This window comes from Rhincodon typus, chromosome 33 (assembly GCF_021869965.1).
Source record: "Rhincodon typus isolate 14 chromosome 33, sRhiTyp1.1, whole genome shotgun sequence".
NCBI classification, from domain to species: domain Eukaryota; kingdom Metazoa; phylum Chordata; class Chondrichthyes; order Orectolobiformes; family Rhincodontidae; genus Rhincodon; species Rhincodon typus.
Genome location: NC_063364.1, coordinates 23,011,568 through 23,031,696, shown reverse-complemented (window position 1 = coordinate 23,031,696; position 20,129 = coordinate 23,011,568). Strand labels below are relative to the sequence as shown.

Genomic DNA, 20,129 nt, shown 5'->3' with positions numbered 1-20,129 from the left:
AACGTCAGCCTTCCTGCTCCTCTGATGCTGCTTGGCCTGCTGTGTTCATCCAGCTCTGCACCTTGTTATCTCAGGAGGAAAGGGGCACTGGTTTGAGATTTGCCAGTGGACGATGCAGTTCCACTGTGAGAGAATATTTTGGTTAAAACACAAAGAATTTTAATTCTGTTTGAATGTAAATCCTTGTCAGTAATGGTTGAGGCACAGGCATAGATAAATGACTGGTGGTTACTGTGGAAACTCCAAGCTGCAATGCAGATGGTAATGGGAACAGCAGTCACATGGCAAGGAATTGTGACCTGACAATAGAAACAGCAGAATGTCTTGGAAAAGCAAGAACAAGTTGCTTCTGAGGAGATGCGAGCTGTGCTCTGAAGTTCCTCCCTCTACTTGAACCTTCCATTGTTTTTGATCAGTCCCAACAGGATGTCTGTGAAGTGATGATTCCCCAAACACTTCATCATAAAGTGCAGATCTTCTTAAAGCTACAAAGAAAATGACTTCTTGCATAGATTCAGCAAGGACAGGGCAACAAAATCTTAGTGCCCTTGTGGTGCAGTAATAGTGTCTTTACCAGGAGGACCAGGTTCAAGAGGTGTGTATTAACATCTCTGAACATTTGATTGGGAAAATATCGACAACAAAAATCTTGCCTAGAAAATGTTGGAAATATTTGACAGAGCTTGGCAGCATTGTAAGAAGAATAGTTGTTGGTGAGCCTTCAATTTGATTCCATCTATTTTAATGAAGAGCCCAACTTGAAAAGTCAACCCCTTGGTCTCTTTGTCAGTTTTTGATGGAGCTGCTACCTATTTGTTTTCATTCCCACTGTGGCCGCTGCAGAGCGCGGGTCTTGAGATACATTGGCACACTGAGCTCCTACTGCAGCTGCGTAGTGTGACTTCCTCACAGGTTGTGGAGCCAAAGGGGTAGAAGAGGTGGTGATTGATAGGCGTGTAGTATTTCCCCCGAAAATAGCAACCTTTGCTGTAGAGCTTGCTGCATACCCATATAAGAGAGCTGTCTACTCCCAGTGAATATTGCCAGGTCCGCTAGCCTCTCCCCATAAAAACATAAGCAGTAGGAGCAGGGAGTAAGGCCAGCTCTGCCCTTCATTAGGGTCATGGTGAGCAGATAATGGCCTTAACTACGCTTTACTGCTACCGCCACCACCCAACCCCCACCCTCCCCTTACGCCCACCAATAATCCTTGACTTTTTTGTTGTCCCAAAATCTAAATCACCAATGGCTCAGCCTCCATTCTCTGTAATGAAGAGAACTCCTATAAGAGAAAAAAAATCGATGTTTGCCCAAGCTCGGTCTTAAATAGAAGGCCCCTGTTTTTTAAACAGCATGCCTCGTATCTCCCTGGCATGCAGATTATTGTTGGCTGATGGGAGAGATTCATCAATCTGCGCTTCACCAAATTGAGCCACAATTACTTCGATGTTGGATATTTAATCTTGTCAATCAGAGTCGAGTCTCTCTCTTTGATTCTCAGTCACTAATTGACACACTTCAATCAGAGGCTGCACTGAAACTCCGGCGCAGAGTGCCACGAACCCGGTTAATCTCATCACTCCCGATACTCATTTGGCATCGCATTCTCTGTGATATAAAAAACAGAATTAGTTGGACGAAAGTGAATGCAGAGGTTCAGCATTCTCTGTGACTGGGCAGATGTAGGGACGACTTCATTTGGGGAGGGCAGGGCAACACTTCAGGAACAAAAACAGAAGTTGCTGGAAAAGCTCAGCAGGTCTGGCAGCATCTGTGAAGAAAAAGTCAGAGTTAACGTTTCGGGTCCGGTAACCTTTCCTCGGAACTGATGGCAGCTGGGAAAATGTTGGTTTATATGCAGAAAATAGGGAGGGGGTGAGTGGGGTAGGGAGTAAACGATAGGATAGAGCCCAAAGAGACAGAAGAGCAATTGGACAGACAAAGGAGTTGATAACGATCTGGCTGGGAGGGTGAATAGCTGTTAATGGGGTCTGTTAGTGACTAACAATAGGTAGTGTGGAATGGCAGGCTGTGTGATAACAAGGCCTGGTGTGTGGGGTAGGGGGCTGGGACATGGGAGAGTTTAGGCCCTAAAATTATTGAACTCAGTATTGAGTCCAGAGGGCTGCAGGGTCACCAAGCAGAAAATGAGGTGTTGTTCTTCCAGTTTGCATTGAGCTTTGTGAGAACACTGCAGCGAGCCAGAGACAGAGATGTTGCACTGTGGGTGATGTGCACGCTCTCCTGGAGTTGGTTGAACGCAGCAATTCGCATTCACAGGTCTCAATGTTAATAAGGGCATGTGTTTAATCTTCATGCAGCTCTGAATACAGTGCAGTTTCTCCTCTGGACCAGAAAGTCTAGGTTTAAATCCTATCTGCTCCACTGGTGTGTCCTAACAATGTCTGAACAGGTTGATTAGACAATATCTCCAATGCAGTTTCTGACATTAAAACATTAAGCACATTCCTCTGAAAATAATTAATAAAGTGTTTCCTTTCCTCTTGAATTTGCAGCAATCTCTCGGGTAATCATCTCACCAGCCTTTCCTGGCAGCCCTTTAGGACACTGCAACTCGCCCAGCTGTAAGTACAATCTCATAAGTGTCTTACAATCTCAGTTAAATATTCTGTTTCTCAACCTCCTAAGGCTGATGTGGAGTTTTCTAGTGAAACATCACCAGTGTTCCACATCTCATTACCTCACTCCTACTGTGTGTTCTAAAGCAGATTTTACAACTGTGTGATAACGGAGAGGAACAGGAGCTTTGTCCTGTGTTGGCCATCACCACTTTTACATCTTCTTCCAACATTTCCCTCTCACCTCCTTCAGATCCTGGCTTGCTTTGAAGTACAATTCTAGGCTACAGGAAGCCTCCGACGGTTTAATTACATAGCCATCCCTAAGTGTGAACCTAGTCAAGTCATAGTTTCCCAAGTGGGATGATGTGAAGTACTTTGCTTTCAAGAACTCCCAACCATATGCCTTCCCATGGGAGTCACTGGAGGAGCCGGCACATGGCTGATACTATCCTGTTTCCAAGCCTAGGCTTATTCACATCAAGGGTACCACCTCATTTGCTGCTCTCCCCACAGGAGGCAACACCACAGAGAGAATGGCCAAAATGGGACAGCATATTAACTCTGACTCATGTCAGGCAGGAAATACATTGTGTCTCCAAAAGCTTCCCTCACTGAGGCCTGTGAGAGGGGGTGTTGGGGACATTTGTAACAACCCTTTTTAAAGAGTTAAGTACTCCACTGACCAATGGCAGTGATGCTTCTGAACCACTCTTCATGTTGGTGCTGTGCCTGCCACACTGTATGTTTTAATCCTTCTATCCAGCAAAGAAATTGTGAGTCGACTCTTATAGTAGTAAGAAATGATTTTTATCTACTTCAACACAATTAATAGTATAATGACAAAATACACTACAAACTAACAATTAACACTATAAATCTAAATGACTAACTTATATGTTAACTAAACTTCGAATGATCAAATACCACCACAACAGATCCTGGCCTTGATCCACGTGGCGATGATCGTCTGGACTACTTCTCCCGGTGGTCCCAGGGCAGCCTCCTCTTCACCGTTGTTGGTCTTGAGTTACCGCTCCTGGGGGTGGTGTTGCCGCGATTCTTATCCCTGGAAGCTTTTGTGCCCTTTCAGGAGAATCTTCAATTCCTACTAATGGATCAATCAGAGCTCATCACCCTGATCGATCAGACACAATCAGGCATTGACGTGTTGATAGTATGGTGGTCCTTGGGCTTCCATTCCTGAAGGTGTTAGGGGCACAGATAGCCTTTTCCAAATAAGAGTGTGAGATGCTCCTTTGTTCTGGAAAACAACTCAATATTTCCTATTTTTCATGAGATGGGCTGGGTCAATTGTATATTGTGCTATCTGAAGCTGCCACCTGTCTGGGTTTGTGGCTTGTTTTTTCTTTAGCATAGATAATTTGGCCAATGTTTGGCTTGATTTCCCAGCATGCTTTATTTATTACCCGGTTTTTTTGTAAGTCCGCCATTTTGAGCGGCCTGTTTGGCCACAATGGACATTGAAGTTCCTCGAACCTAAGTTCATTCTGTGCCTCTGCCAAACTCACTGCTTCCTCCCAAGTGTTGTACAACGTGGAGGAGAACTGATTCCCCAGGTGAAGGTACAGTGGTGTGTGGTAACCAGCAGGTTGTGTCTATGCCCATGTTTGACTTGATGGGATGTGGAGTCAATGTTGAAGACTCTCAGAGCAACTCCCTCCCATCTGTATACTGTTGTGCTGCCACCTCTGCTGGGACTCTCCTGCTGGTGGGACAGGACATATCCAGGAGTGGTTTTGGTGCTGCCTGGGACATTGTCTTTAAGGTATGATTTTGTGAGAATGACCATCTTGGTCTTTTTCTCTCCCAGCTTTGACACAAGCTCTCAGATGTTAGAGAGGAGGAGTTTGCAGGATCAACAAGGCTGGGTGTACCATTGTCATTTTTGGTGCCTTGGTTAATGTCAAGTGATCCACCCAGTTTCATTCCCTTAACCAGAATTTATAGCAGTTAGACACAACAGATGGGCTTAATGGGCATTAGATGTGGACCTGGAGCCACGCCTAGGACAGACCAGGTAAAGATGGCAGCTTTTCCTTCCCGATAGGGCATCACAGCGACTTTTATGCAAAGAAAGTAACTGGGACAGCCCTGATATTGTGGTTCCTGATTATTTAGCTGGCCTCTGCTTCGTTTGGTTTCGCACTTTGAAAATGCCATCCAGTGTAAGACCAAAAGACATAGGAGCAGAAATTAGGCCATTCGGCTCATCAAGTCTGCTCCGCCATTCAATCATGGCTGATAAGTTCCTCAACCCCATTCTCCTGCTTTCTCCCTGTAACCCTTGATTCCCTTGATAATGAAGAACCTATCTATCTCAGTCTTAAATGTAGTCAATGACCTGGCCTCCACAGCCTTCTGTGGCAGTGAATTCCATAGATTCACCACTCTCTGGCTGAAGAAGTTTCTCCTCATTTCTGTTCTAAAAGGTCTTCCCTTTACTCTCAGGCTGTGCCCTTGGGTCCTAGTCTCTCCTACCAATGGAAGTATCTTCTCAACATCTACTCTGTCCAGGCCATTCAGTGTTCTGTAAGTTTCAATTAGATCCCCCCTCATCCTTCTAAACTCCAATGAGTATAGTCCCAGAGTCCTCAAACGTTCCTCATATGTTAAGCTTTACATTCCTGGGACTATTCTTGTGAACCCGCAGGCACCTTTCGTGTGTTGCAATTTCCATTTATTCCATGGGGTACAACGACACCGCAAGTGTGTGAGAGCTGGAACTAGTCTGATTCCAATAACTCAGTGTCACTATTTATCCAGCCCACATTCTTATGATGCAGGTTATTCAGATACAATGATGTGCTTCTTCATGTCAAATGGCTGCTTGTTCTACCACCAAGGCCTCCAGGGCCCCCATGCGATACATGGGCACTTGGTGATCGCTTTGATCCCATTTGTGTGTGGTACATTGCCCACTAGGCCCGACCCATGGTGATTAATCAAATCAAAGGCCCATACCTCTTAGACCTCAATAATCAGTTAGTTAATCAGGTGAACGTACAATCCCGGTACAGCAAGGTTGGTACCTATACATAGTATTCTCACCAGTCATGCAATACAAGAGTTCACCATTACCATATCTACGTTTGTTTATCTGTGTGCTTTTTCATTGGTGTTAGGAAATGGACATTGCTGACATTCGTACTGTATCCCTAACTGCCTTTGAACTGAGAAGCCTGCTAGGCCATTTCAGAAGGCAGTTAAAAGTAACCATGTTACTATGGCTCTGGAGTCACATGTAGACCTGGACCTGGTAAGGACAGCAGATGTCATTCCATAAAGTGCATTCATGAATCAGATGGGTTTAAATGACAACTGTGGGGTGGGATGGTGGTTCAGTGGTTAGCAGTGCTGCCTCACAGTGCCAGGGATTTGGGTTCAATTCCACCCTTCGGCAACAATGCAGAGTTTGGACATTCTCCCCGTGTCTGTGTGGGTTTCCTCAGGGTGCTCTGGTTTCCTCCCACAGTCCAAAGATGTGCAGCCTAGGTGGATTAGCCATTAGAAATGCAGGGATAGGGTAGGGGAGTGGGTCTGGCCGGGATGCTCGTTGGAGGGTTGGTATGGACTCGATGGGCCAAATGGCCTTCTTCCTCACTGTAGGGATTGTATGAATCATAGTCTTAAGGCAGCATTACTTAGACCAGTTTTCAATTACAAAAAATGGATTAATGAAATAATTGGATTCAGATTCATTGTGGGATTCAAACCCATGTACACAGGATAGAATCATGAGTCTCTGCGTTATGAGTTCAGGTGACCTTACAACTGTGCCACCATCTCGCCAGATCCTATGTTGTGACTTAGTAGAATGACCAAAATCATGGCCTGATATGATGCGGACTCAGCTTATAGATCCCCGCTATTAACCCCTCACCACCAAGTCACTAATTTTAGATGTGTGAGAGAAGAGGCTGAGGTTGAGGCTCCATTGCATTGTACTGAGCCATGGTAGAATGAATCAGATTGACAGTCAGCTGGCCCTGGGTAGAGGAATGATGGGAAATTTTTGACCAATCCTCTTGATTCTCCTTGGAGTCGGCCTCCCACTGGACCCGAGGAGGCTCAAATGCTGATACAAAGATGACAGTGAGTTTTAACTTGAAGATTAATTTTCTCTAAACGTCTCTAACTTTGCCCTCTTTTCTCAGTATTCTGGTTGGAAACCTATTCAATTGCAGCTGTGAAATCCGCTGGATCCAGCTGTGGCAGGAAGCTAGCGAAGCTCAGTTAGATCGGCAGCAGCTGTACTGTAAGACCGAAAGCTCCAGCATCCTCCTTTCCCACATGAACATCCCACAGTGCGGTAAGTAGCCTTCAGAGTCGGCAGCGAAAGTCATTCCTGAATGGCGAAGGTGGAAAATGTTTCAAGAAACTCTAACGCAGCATTAGCTTTTGGGAAATTGAGTTGTAGCTCCCCGCTGAATTGCGGGTACAAAGAAACAGGGGAGGGGTGCATAGAGATTGAATAATTACTCCTTTTGTATTGGAGTTGGCAAAGGTGGGAATGGAGTACTAAAGTCTGCCCACTATGTACAAGTTAGGAGAGGGATGGAATTCTCTTCACTTGTCTGAATGGGTGCAGGTCCAACAAGCTTGACAGCAAACAGGTCAATACAACCTACTTGATTGGCACCATTCCCTTCACCACTGATGCTCAGTAGCAGCATTGTGTGCTACCTACAAGATGCACTACAGAAATTTACTAAAGATCCTTAGGCAGAACTTTCTGATCCACCTTGGGGCAGCACGATGGCTCAGTGGTGAGCACTGCTGCCTCATATTGTCAGGAACCCAGGTTCGATTCCACCCCCTGGGCAACTGTCTGTGTGGAGTTTGCACATTCTCCCTGTTTCCTCGTGGGTTTCCTCCAGGTGCTCCGGTTTCCTCCCACCCTCCAAAGATGTGCAGGTTAGGTGGATTGGCCATGCTAAGTTGCCCATAGTGTCCAGGGATGTGCTAGCTAGGTGGATTAGCCGTGGGGAAACACGGGGTTACAGGGATAGGGTAGGGAGGGTGGGATGCTCTTCAGAGCATCTGTGTGGACTCGATTGGCCTGCTTCCAAGCTGTAAAGATTCTATGATGTTAGAAGCACTTCCATTTCAAAGGACAAGGGCAGCAGATACATGGGAACACCACCACCTGCAAGTTCCCCTCCAAGCCACTTACCATCCTGACTCGGAATTTTATCACCATTCCTTCATGGTCGCTGGGTCAAAATCCTGGAATTCATTCCCTAACAGCATTGTGGGTCTACCTACAGCACATGGACTTGCAGCAGTTCAAGGAGGGAGCTCAGCACCATCAAGGTAAGCAGAGTCAGGCTATAAAATTTCAGAACAAAAATCTAGGCCCGAAACGTCAGCCTTCCTGCTCCTCTGATGCTGCTTGGCCTGCTGTGTTCATCCAGCTCTACACCTTGTTGTCTCAGATTCTCCAGCATCTGCAGCTCCTACTATCTCAAGCTATAAAATGTTGGTCCATCCAGTGATGCCCACGTCTCAGAAGCAAATCAAAACTACAAGATGCACTGCAGAAATTTACTAAAGATCCTTAGACAGCACTTTCTGTCTTGGACAGCACTTGGATTCAGAATTGGCTGACCCTTAGAAGACAAAGGGTGGTAGTGGACAGAAAATATTCAACATGGTGCTCAGTTATGAGTGGTGTACCACAAGGATCTGTTCTGGGTCCTCTTCTATTTTGATTTTTGTAAATGATTTGGATGAAGGAGTGGAAGGGTGGATTAGCAAGTTCGTGGACAATACGAAGGTGGGTCATGTTGTGGACAGTGCGGAGGGCTGTTCTAGGTTAAAAAGGGACATTGATAGGATGCAGAGCTGGGCTGAGAAGTGACAAATGGAGTTTAACCCTGAAAAGTGTGAGGTGATTCATTTTGGAAGGACAAAATTGAAAGCAGAATGCAGGGTTAACGGAAAGATTCTTGGCAGTGTGGAGGAGCAGAGGGATCTTGGGGTTCATGTCCACAGTTCCCTGAGAGCTGCCACCCAGGTGGATAGAGTTGTTAAGAAGGCATATGGTGTGTTAGCTTTCATTAATAGAGGGATTGAGTTCAAGAGCCGTGAAGTTATCCTCCAGCTATACAAAAGCCTGGTTCGGCTACATTTGTAGTATTGTGTCCAGTTCTGGTCACCTCATTACAGGAAAGATGTGGAAGCATTAGAAAAGGTACAGAGGAGATTTACCAGGATGTTGCCTGGAATGGAGGGAAGGTCTTACAAGGAAAGGTTGAGAGAGCTAGGGCTTTTCTCTTTAGAACGACGAAGGATGAGAATTGACTTGATAGAGGTGTACAAAATGATCAGAGGTATAGATAGAGTAGACAGCCAGAGACTTTTTCTTAGGGTGGAGGTAGCTTTTACGAGGGGACATAGTTTTAAAGTGAAAAGAGGTAGATATCGGGGAGACGTCAGAGGTAGGTTCTTTACTCAGAGAGTGGTCGGGGTGTGGAATGCATTGCCGGAGAGGGTAGTGGAGTTGGCCTCATTAGGGGCTTTTAAGCGGCTATTAGATAGGCATATGGGTGATAGTATAAGGTAGTGGTGGAGATTAGATAGACCTTAGGTTTAGGGTAAAAGTTCGGCACAATGTCGTAGGCCGAAGAGCCTGTACTGTGCTGTACTGTTCTGTGTTCTATGTTCTAAAACAAAAATCAGTACCCTTCGCCAAATAGTTTCATGACCTTAAGACACCCCAAACCGCTTTATGGCTGTGCAGTCCTTTTGAAATGTGATCTGCTGTAATGTGAGAAATGTAACAAGCAATTTGCAAACAGCAAACTCCCATAAGTAGTAAACCCTGGGTAATCTTTCATTTCAGAGATTGAGGGATAGGCTATGACCATAACAGTAGAAATAATTCCACTCCTCTTCATCAATTAGTTTCGTGGCTGTTTTACATTTGGTCGATAAGAGTTCAGTTTAACATCTAATTGGAAAGACAGTACGTCAAGCAGTGCAGCATTCTCTCTGTTTTGCACTGGAATGTTGATCTAGATTTATTTTGTGCTTAAGTTCTCTCGTGTGAGACTTGAATCCACAAGTTCCTGGCTGAGTGCTAAGATTACGCCACCATTGATATTGTAGCAATTCTCCCCATCCTATCTTTCTGTCAGAACAGCAGTTTGATTCCCATTTTAAGGACGTATAAAGAGTCCCTCCTCAATCCTCCAACATCTCCAATTCAGATCATGAGAACGTCCCAGAAGATAAGTGACCTACTCCTCCAATACCCCCAACCAAGGCACTATTTCATTCTCACTGGAGATCTTCTGCTGGCTGTTCTTTGCTGCATTTCTGCCTACTATTAAGGGAAAAGCCAATATTTGTTGCTAATCTATAATTGCCCCTAGGTTGAGTAGCTTGCATTTTAGAAGCCAGTTAAGAGTTGAGCATATTATTGTGGACCTGGAGTCATAAATAGGCCAGATTAGATAAGATTGACAGATTTCCCTCCTTAAAGGACATTGGTGAACCAGTCAAGGTTTTACAGCTTTCATTTTAATTCCAGACTTTAATAACTTGTCCCTGAGCCTCTGGATTATTAGTCCAGTAATACTACCACCACACTGTATTGTCCTTAGGTGTAGTGCACTTTGGATGCCCTAAGTTTGACTGACAACTCTATACAGTGTGATAAGGAGGAATATCAGAGCCACTGCATTTTTAGAGATAGCAAGAACTGCCGATGCTGGAGTCAGGGATGACACAGTGTGGAGCTGGAGGAACACAGCAGGCCAGGCAGTATCAGGGGAGCAGGAAAGTTGAAGTTTTCGGTCGGGACCCCTCTTTCAGAAATGGGCCCCATTTTTGTAAAAGGGTCACGACCCAAAATGTCAATTTTCCTGTTCCTCTGATGCTGCCTGGCCTGCTGTGTTCCTCCAGCTCCACACTGTGTTATCTCTGCATTTTTAATTGCATGAATAGAGTCAAGTCACTGAGAAAGTTATAGATCATCAAAGAAACTCCAAGATAAGGGAACAGTTATTGAGCCCATGCTGCTAAAATAACTGACCTAAATTGAAATCCACTCATTTTTCACTCGAGAAAGAATTAAATTATCCACAAATTCAAATTAAGCTCTTTTAAGAAAACAGCACAGGGGACTTTTTTTCCCCACAGTTTTCAATTTGACTTTATGAATAATTCAAATTAAGTTACTTTGAATTAACAAGAGGGTCAGACAGTGCGCAAATGATTTACATAGCTGATCAAAATTCTCCTGCAAGTCTAAAACTGCAGACACTGTTCTCTATTTGTGTTTATATTGTTTGTAAATTAAACAGGTTGAGATTACATGTACATTGGCTCTTAATAAGAGTCCAAGCACTGGGTGAATGCTATTACACTCAAAACCTCCTCTCAGTCTCACTGGAGAAAAGTGGAGCAGGAGTAGGCCATTCAGCCCCAGAGCCCTTTCCACCATTCTAGATAATGGCCAATCATTCACCTCAAAGTAATTTTCCTGCACTGTCCCTTCATCCTTCGATCTAGTATCTAGAAATCTCTATTTTGAACATGTTCGCTGGTTGAGCTTCCACAGCCCTATGGGGTGGAGAAAGTCTGAGTGAAGAAATTTCTTCTGATCTCATGATAGAGAGGAGTTACAGGGAGGTGGTCACACCCAAGGTACAGGAAAAAGGCAGCTGGGTGACTGTCAGGAGGGGAAAAGGGAATAGGCAGACAGTGCAGGGATCCCCTGTAGCCGTTCCCCTCAGTAATAAGTATACTGTTTTGGATACTGTTGGGGGGGACGACCTACCAGGGGAACGCCATAGCGGACAGGTCTCTGGCACTGAGCCTGACCCTGTGACACAGAAGGGAAGGGGGGAGAATAGGAGAGCAATTGTAGTGGGGGATTCAATAGTAAGAGGCACAGACAGGCGGTTCTGTGGACGTGAACGAGATGAACGAATGGTATGTTGCCTCCCGGGTGCCAGGGTCCGTGATGTCTCAGATCGTCTCTTCAAGATCCTTAAGCGGGAGGGTGAGCAACCAGCAGTCATGGTACACATCGGTACCAATGACATCGGTAGCAAAAGGACTGAGAATGTGAAAAACGAGTACAGGGAGTTAGGTTGGAAGCTGAAGTCCAGGACAAACAGGGTAGTTATCTCTGGATTACTACCAGTGCCACGTGATAACGAAGTAAGAAATAGGGAGAGAGTGCAGCTATACACGTGGCTACAGGGCTGGTGTAGGAGGGAGGGCTTCCATTATGTGGATAATTGGAGCACATTCTGGGGAAGGTGGGACCTGTACAGTAAGGACAGGGTGCACCTGAATCAGAAGGGCACAAATATCCTGGGAGGAACGTTTGCTAGAGCTGTACGGGATGGTTTAAACTAGTTCGGCAGGGGGTGGGGAACCGGATTTATAATTCAGAGGATGAGGTATTCGGCCTTCCAACAGACACAACAGGGAGTGAGGTGGTTTATAAAGAAATGCAGTCGATGGAGCATAATTGCGGACACAGAGATGGTTTGAGGTGTGTATACTTCAATGCTGGAAGTATCAGAAATAAAGCGGATGAACTTAGAGCATGGATCGGTACTTGGAACTACGATGTTGTGGCCATTACAGAAACTTGGGTAACTCAGGGACAGGAATGGTTGTTGGAAGTTCCGGGATTTAGATGCTTTAAAAGAAATAGGGAGGGTGGAAAAAGAGGTGGGGGAGTGGCATTGCTAGTCAGGGCGAGTATAGCAGCTACTGAAAGGCAGTTTGAGAATGATATGTCTACAGAGTCAGTTTGGGTTGAGGTCAGGAACAAGAAAGGAGCAGTTACTTTGTTGGGGGTTTTTTACAGACCCCCAAATAGTTGCAGAGAAGTAGAGGAGCGGATTGGGAGGCAGATACTGGAAAGGTGCAGAAGTCACAGGGTTGTAGTCATGGGTGACTTCAACTTTCCAAATATTGATTGGCAACATTTTAGTTGTAATAGTTTAGATGGAGCAGATTTTGTCCAGTGCATTCAGGAAGGATTCCTGACACAGTATGTAGATAGACCAACACGAGGAGAGGCCACTTTGGATTTGATGCTTGGCAACAAACTGGGCCAAGTGTTAGACATGTTGGTAGGAGAGCATTTTGGCGGTAGCGATCATAACTCTGTTTCTTTCATGATAGTCATGGATAAGGACAGGTACATACGGCAGGGTAAAGTTTACAATTGGGGGAAGGGTAACTACAATTCAGTTAGGCAAGAACTGGGTAACATAAATTGGGAACAGATGCTGTCAGGGAAGAGCACCACAGAAATGTGGAGATTGTTTAAGGAATGCATACCGCATGTGCTCCATATGTTTGTCCCTAGCAGGCAGAGAAGATGCGGTCGAGTGAGGGAGCCATGGTTCTCGAGAGAGGTCGAACGACTGGTTAAGAGGAAGAAGGAGGCTTATGTAAGGTTTAAAAAAGAAGAACGGAAAAGGCTCTAGAGGGATACAGGTTAGCCAGGAAGGAGCTGAAGAAAGGGCTTAGGAGAGCTATAAGGGGGCATGAGAAAACCTTGGCGGATAGGATCAAGGAAAATTCCAAGGCTTTTTACACGTAATGCAGAACAAGAGAATGACCAGAGAAAGGGTGGGGCCGATCAAGGATTGTAAAGGGAATTTGGCACAGAGCCCAAAGAGATAGGCGAGATCCTTAATGAATACCCTTCTTCAGTTTTCACAACTGAGAGGGACCTAGTTGTACAGGAGGACGTTGGGAAACAGGCTGGTAGACTAGAGGAGGTTGATGTTAGTAAAGAAGATGTGCTAGGAATTCTGAGGAAGTTGAAGATACATAAGTCCCCTGGGCCTGATGGGATTTATCCAAGGATTCTATGGGAAGCGAGGGATGAGATCGCAGGGGCTTTGGCAATGATCTTTTCGTCCTCACTGTCCACGGGTACAGTGCTGGAAGATTGGAAAGAAGCAAACGTCATTCCTTTGTTCAAAAAAGGGAACAGGGATAACCCCGGAAATTACAGGCCAGTTACTCTTACGTCAGTGGTGGGCAAATTATTGGAAAGGGCTCTGAGAGACAGGATTTATGATCACTTGGAAAAGCACAGTTTGATTCTTGATAGTCAGCATGGATTTGTGAGGGGTAGATCATGCCTCATAAACCTTATTGAATTTTTTGAAGAGGTGAGCAAATACGTGGATGAAGGTGGAGCAGTGGATGTGGTATACATGGATTTAAGTAAGGCGTTTGATAAGGTTCCCCATGGTAGGCTCATGCAGAAGGTAAGGAGGCATGGGATAGGGGGAAATGTGGCATTTTAGATCCAGAATTGGCTGACCCTTAGAAGACAAAAGGTGGTAGTGGACGGAAAATATTCAACATGGTGCTCAGTTACGAGTGGTGTACCACAAGGATCTGTTCTGGGTCCTCTTCTATTTGTGATTTTTGTAAATGATTTGGATGAAGGAGTGGAAGGGTGGATTAGCAAGTTCACGGACGATACGAAGGTGGGTCATGTTGTGGACAGTGCGGAGGGCTGTTCTAGGTTACAAAGGGACATTGATAGGATGCAGAGCTGGGCTGAGAAGTGGCAGATGGAGTTTAACCCTGAAAAGTGTGAGGTGATTCATTTTGGAAGGACAAACTTGAAAACAGAATATAGGGTTAACGGAAAGACTCTTGGCAGTGTGGAGGAGCAGAGGGATCTTGGGGTAAATGTTCACAGTTCCCTGAGAGCTGCCACCCAGGTGGATAGAGTTGTTAAGAAGGCGTGTGGTGTGTTAGCTTTCATTAATAGAGGGATTGAGTTCAAGAGCCGTGAAGTTATGCTCCAGCTATACAAAAGCCTGGTTCGGCCACATCTGGAGTATGGTGTCCAGTTCTGGTCGCCTCATTACAGAAAAGATGTGGAAGCGTTGGAAAAGGTGCAGAGGAGATTTACCAGGATGTTGCCTGGAATGGAGGAAGGTCTTATGAGGAAAGGTTGAGAGAGCTAGGGCTTTTCTCTTTAGAACGACGAATGATGAGAATTGACTTGTTAAAGGTGTACAAAATGATCAGAGGTATAGATAGAGTAGACAGCCAGAGACTTTTTCTTAGGGTGGAGGTAGCTTTTACGAGGGGACATAGTTTTAAAGTGAAAAGAGGTAGATATCGGGGAGACGTCAGAGGTAGGTTCTTTACTCAGAGAGTGGTCGGGTCGTGGAATGCATTGCTGGAGAGGGTAGTGGAGTCGGCCTCATTAGGGGCATTTAAGCGGCTAATAGATAGGTATATGGGTGATAGTATAACGTAGCGGTGGAGGTTAGATAGACTTTAGGTTTAGGGTAAAAGTTTGGCACAACATCGTGGGCTGAAGGGCCTGTACTGTGCTGTACTGTTCTATGTTCTATGTTCTATATCTCAATCCTAAATGGCTTGAACTGAGACCTCAAGACAGGGGAACCATCCATTCTACATCCACCCTGTCTAGCCCCTGAAAGAATTTTGAAAGTTTCGATGAAATCACCTCTCCTTCCTTTCAGCTTGAGAGAATGCAGTCTCCTCAAATCTCTCTTCATGGGACAGTCTGGCCATCCCAGGAGTTAGACTGGTAAACCTCTACTGCACTCCACTAATGGCTAATCATTTCCCTCGCACATCAGTTATATACTCTGTCATGAAGTTCTTATCCAGCCCTGAATTCTACTCTGGTTTGCTTCAGCTTCAGGTTAATGAGAAAAGGAAAGAGGTAAATACAACACCCCAACACATCTACAGAGAAAGAAATAACTTTGAAGCCTAGCCATTATTGTAATGCAGGAAACCTGCTAATTAATTTACATGAACACATTTAAACTCCAACCTAAAGCAATGTAAGATTCTTCCCAGAGATAGTAGGAACTGCAGATGCTGGAGAATCCGAGACAACAAGGTGCAGGGCTGATGAAGGGTCTAGGCCCGAAACGTCAGCCTCTCTGCTCCTATGATGCTGCTTGGCCTGCTGTGTTCATCCAACCCTGCACCTTGTTGTCTAAGATTCTTCCCAACCTGGTTATACTCTCTTCCACCTACTGCCATCAGGCAGAAGATACAAAAGTTTGAAAATACGTACCAGCAGATTCAAGAACGGCTTCTTCCCCATTGTTTTCACACCCATGAACAGACCTCTCATATATTCAAGTTGATCTTTCTCTGCACCTTCTCTGTGGCTGTAACACTGTATCCTGCATTCTTTTCTATTGCTCTGATGTACTTATGTAAGTTATGATTTGTCTGGTTAGCACGCAAGACACTACTTTTCACTGTATCTCAGTACACATGACAATAATAAATCAAATCAAATGTGAGAATGGCCAGATATTACAAGAAATAAGAACATAAGAAATAGGAGCCGGAGTAGGCCATCTGGCCCACCGAGCCTGCTCCGCCATTTCATAAGATCATGGCTGATGTTTTCATGCATTGATCTCCACTTATCTTCCAGCTCACCAGAACACTTAATTCCTTTAAAGTTCAAAAATCTATCTAATCTTTGCCTTAAAAACATTCAACGAGGTAGTCTCAACTGCTTCACTGGGCAGGGAACTCCAAAGATTCATAACCCTTTGGGTGAAGAAGGTCCTCCTCAACTAAGTTGTAAATCTGCTTGCCTTATTTTGAACCTATATTCCCTAGTTCTAGTTTCACCCATCAGTGGAAACAACCTCAAAGGTTCTATCTTATCTAGTCCCTTTATAAGTTTATATTATATAAGTCTATATTGGTGTTGATTGAAAGATAGGCATTGGCCAGGACACCCAGATTTACTTGCCTGCTTTTATTTAAAAATTGTGTTGTACAATCTATTACATTCTCCTGACAGTGAAGACTGTGCCTTTATTATCCCATTCATTGGAGTGCAATGAGATTGTTATACTCAAATACTTGGATGGGGGTAGAACTCATAACCATCTGAATCAGGCATGATTGTGTTACCAACTGAAACTCTGAAATGGAAAGTCTTTCATTTAGAAGTATTAAAGGAACTTAGGAAATGAAACAGGAGTAGATCATTTGGCTCATTCTTGCTCCACTATTCAGTTAGATCATGGCCAATTTTCTACCTCAATGCTATTTCTCTGTAATATCCCCCAATATCTCTTACATCTCAAAACCTATCAGCTTTCCTCTTAAAAATCTTGATTCAAACCTGTGTACCCAAGGGTGTTAGGCTGGTCCTTTGGGATTGCTAGTCTCATAACATTACCACAGAACCCCCAACTTCTCAGCTAGCCATCGGTTAATGAAAGTCTGTGTCGGAGATTCTATAGGAACATCAAAAACAGAACTGGATACATATCTGAGAAACAAATACTTGTCTATGGGGCTAGTTCTAGAGAAAAGGGATTAATTTATAGCTCTTTTGGGGAGGCTGTACAAGATTAGGATCAATGAGCCTGTGCAGCATGCCATAAAGAAATAAACGGTGTCCTGTAGAAGTGAGCTATGTGGTTTAGGCTAGGTGATTAAACTTTCAATTAAATTAAATTCTCAAAGGCTGAGGGGGGACCTGATTGATGTTTGTAAATGTCTGAGGGGGCATAGATTGAATCCGTCCATAAGAATTAACTTTTTCTTTTAGTGAGGGGTGGGGTTCACTGACTAGGAGCCATAGATTTAAGCTAAGGGACAGGCAGTTCAGAAAGGTTTTATGGAGAATTTGTTTTCAGTCAGACAGTGGTGGTATCTGAAACTTACCTCCTGAAAGAGTTGCAGAGATGGGAACCATCACAATGTTGAAGATGTATTTAGATGAACATTTGAAATGCCATAGTTTGCAAGGCTATAGGCCAAATGCTGGGAAGTAGGATGAGAGGAATTAGATATTTGATGACTAGCATGGCCACAAAGATCTGAAAGACCTTTTTCCATGTAGTATTCAATGACTTTATCATTCTATTAGTAGAAGATCAAAGGAATTAATGGTTCAGATAAACTAATCTTTGAAAGTAGAACAGGTTAATAAAACTACTCTTAAACAAAATAGCGTACAACTTCTAGGTATTATACTTAAATTAAAAAAAACACACTGCACTGAAGCAAAGAGGTAAACATGTGTAATTACACTTCGCCCATTGGTAGAACATTGCATTCAGTTTTGCATGGCTTACTTTTGGAAGGTTGTCAGGGTAGTGGGAAGGGTGAGGAATAAATCTATTAAGATGATCTCATGCCTGAGAGGATCTAATAGAGATATGGAAAATTGAGGCATCTTGATAAAGTGAGTGAGGAAAAACTGTTTCCACTAATTGTTGCTGGAATGGTAACTACAGGGCACAAAATTCACCAAGACAATGACAGGAAAGACTGGAAGACTTTTTTTGATATCTTGCTTTCTTTTAACTTTGGTGGTTGGCAAACTTCTAGAAACAACTTGGGGGAAAATCAATAGCCACATAGACAAATGTGAGTGAATTAGAAAGAGCTAGCCTGAATTTCTTGTGGGATAAATCGTGTTTAACTAACTTCTTGGAGTTTTAAGATGAACAAACAGAGGGGATTGGTCAGTGCAGTGCTGTTAATACATTATACATGAACTCCCAGAAAGTATCCAATACAAAGCCATCGAACAGACTTGTGAATAATGTTGGAGCTCATGGAATTAAAGGATCTGAAGCACAATGGATACAAAACTGGCAAGAAAAAAATAGCAGCTAGTTAATGTATGTTTTGGGCTAGGAAACGGTTTGTAATTTGTTGTGATTTGATTTGATATGTTATTGTCACATGTACCTAAGTGCAGTGAAAGGTTTTGTTTTGCATGCAGGACAAGCAGATCATAGCATACAAAGAAGTAAAGATCATAGAGTGATTAAACGGAGCGAGGAATGCAAAGTTACAGCTGCAACAAAGCGAGGAACTCCCCAGGTTTCAGTGTTGGGACCTTTACTTTTCATGCCATATATTAATGATCCGGAATTTTGGTGCGTAGGCATCTTTTTTTAAATGCTAATATTATGAATCTTGGAAGCATTGTAAAACTATTTAGAACCTCAGCAGGAGATGGACAACTTGGTGAAGTGGATGAATAGGTAGGAGATGATGTTCAATTTGGAGAAATGTGAGGTGATAATTTTTGCTAAGAAGAACATGGAGATGTTACATAATAAAGGGTATTACATTAAAAAATAAACGCTGTACTGAAGCAATGAAATAAACGTGCATGATTACTCTTAAACCACTGGTAGCAGAGAGATCTGGGTGCATTTGTACAAAAGTCATTAAAGGTGGCAGAACAGGTTGAGAAAGCAAATAATAAAATGCATGGTATCCTAGGCTTTCTCAATAGATGCATAGCACACAAGAGCAAGGAGATAATATCAATCTTAAATAAGACACTACGTTGGTTAGCTAGAGAGTTGCATCCAGTTCTGGGCACCAAACGTTTGGAAGGATGTGAAGGCTTTGAAGAGAGTGTGAAAAAAGCTTAGGAGAATGGTTCTAGAGTTGAGGAATTTGAGCTATGAAGTTAGATTTGACAAGCTGGGACTCTTCAACTTAGAGAAGAGAAGGATAAAAGGAGATTCTGATTTGAAATATTCAAAACCTTGAGGGTTTTGGAGAAAATAAGCCAGGAGAAAATGTTCCTCCTCATGAAAGGATGAGAAGGCACAGACTAAAGTAACGAGTGAAAGAAGGAAAACTGATATGAGGAAAATGTTTTCTGTGCAGCGAATAGTTAAGAGTTGGAATGCATTGGATTCTGGAAGACGGCAGGCGAATAGCAGAGTTTGAGAACCAGTGTAGATACCTTGGACTGATTAGTCTCCATCTGCACTGCAACAATCCTGTAATTCCTATTTTTAGGGAACAGTCAGGAAATTGGCATTGAGGTCAAGATCAGATTAGCCATGATCCTCAATGGTGGAACAAGCTCAAGGAACTGTGTAACCTATCAGGACTCCTTTTGTTTTTAGATGAATTAGGCACGGAATACTCTGGCTCACCACCACCTTCTGCAGAGCAGTCAGGATGAGCAGTAAATGTTGGCCCAGCCAATGATGTCCACATCCTATGAACAAATAAAGAAAAAGGAACAGTGAGAGAAACAAAATCCAGCATTGCTTTTAAACGGAAGCAGACAAGTAGTTGAAAAATGAAGAAATAGTCTGCAGAAATAACAAGGGCTGGGACTAATTAAGGGTTCTTTCAAAGAGGTGGCATGAGTGTGACAGGTCAAATAGTCTGCTTTTGTGCTGTCAATTTCTGTCATTAATGGGCAGGATCTGCCCCTTCTCACACAATGCTGAACGCTCTTTATGAAACCTTAATTGTATTTCTTTCTCTGCGATGTACTCCTATTCTTTGACCTGTCAGTGATAGTGGGCTGGTAGGTATCTGCCTTATGTTTGATCTACTTTTCACTACAGACACTACATTTGAGATGTCCAGTCCTGTAGAACCTGAATCGTCTCTTTTGTGATTGGCATTCTGGACTATATGTCAACTAACCAATGTATTAGAGATAGTAGGAACTGCAGATGCTGGAGAATCTGAGATAACAAGGTGTAGAGCTGGATGAACACAGCAGGC

General features: G+C 43.7%; 1 protein-coding gene across 1 annotated transcript in view; it reads left to right on the top strand.

Moving 5' to 3' along the window:
- Positions 1-20,129, top strand: part of ntrk3a (neurotrophic tyrosine kinase, receptor, type 3a) — a 659,663-nt gene that overhangs the window by 303,485 nt on the left and 336,049 nt on the right. Inside the window, exons 4-5 of the mRNA XM_048615740.1 lie at positions 2,517-2,585; positions 6,758-6,912. Of these exons, the coding sequence (XP_048471697.1) occupies positions 2,517-2,585; positions 6,758-6,912 (224 nt within the window). The remainder of the gene's footprint in view (positions 1-2,516; positions 2,586-6,757; positions 6,913-20,129) is intronic.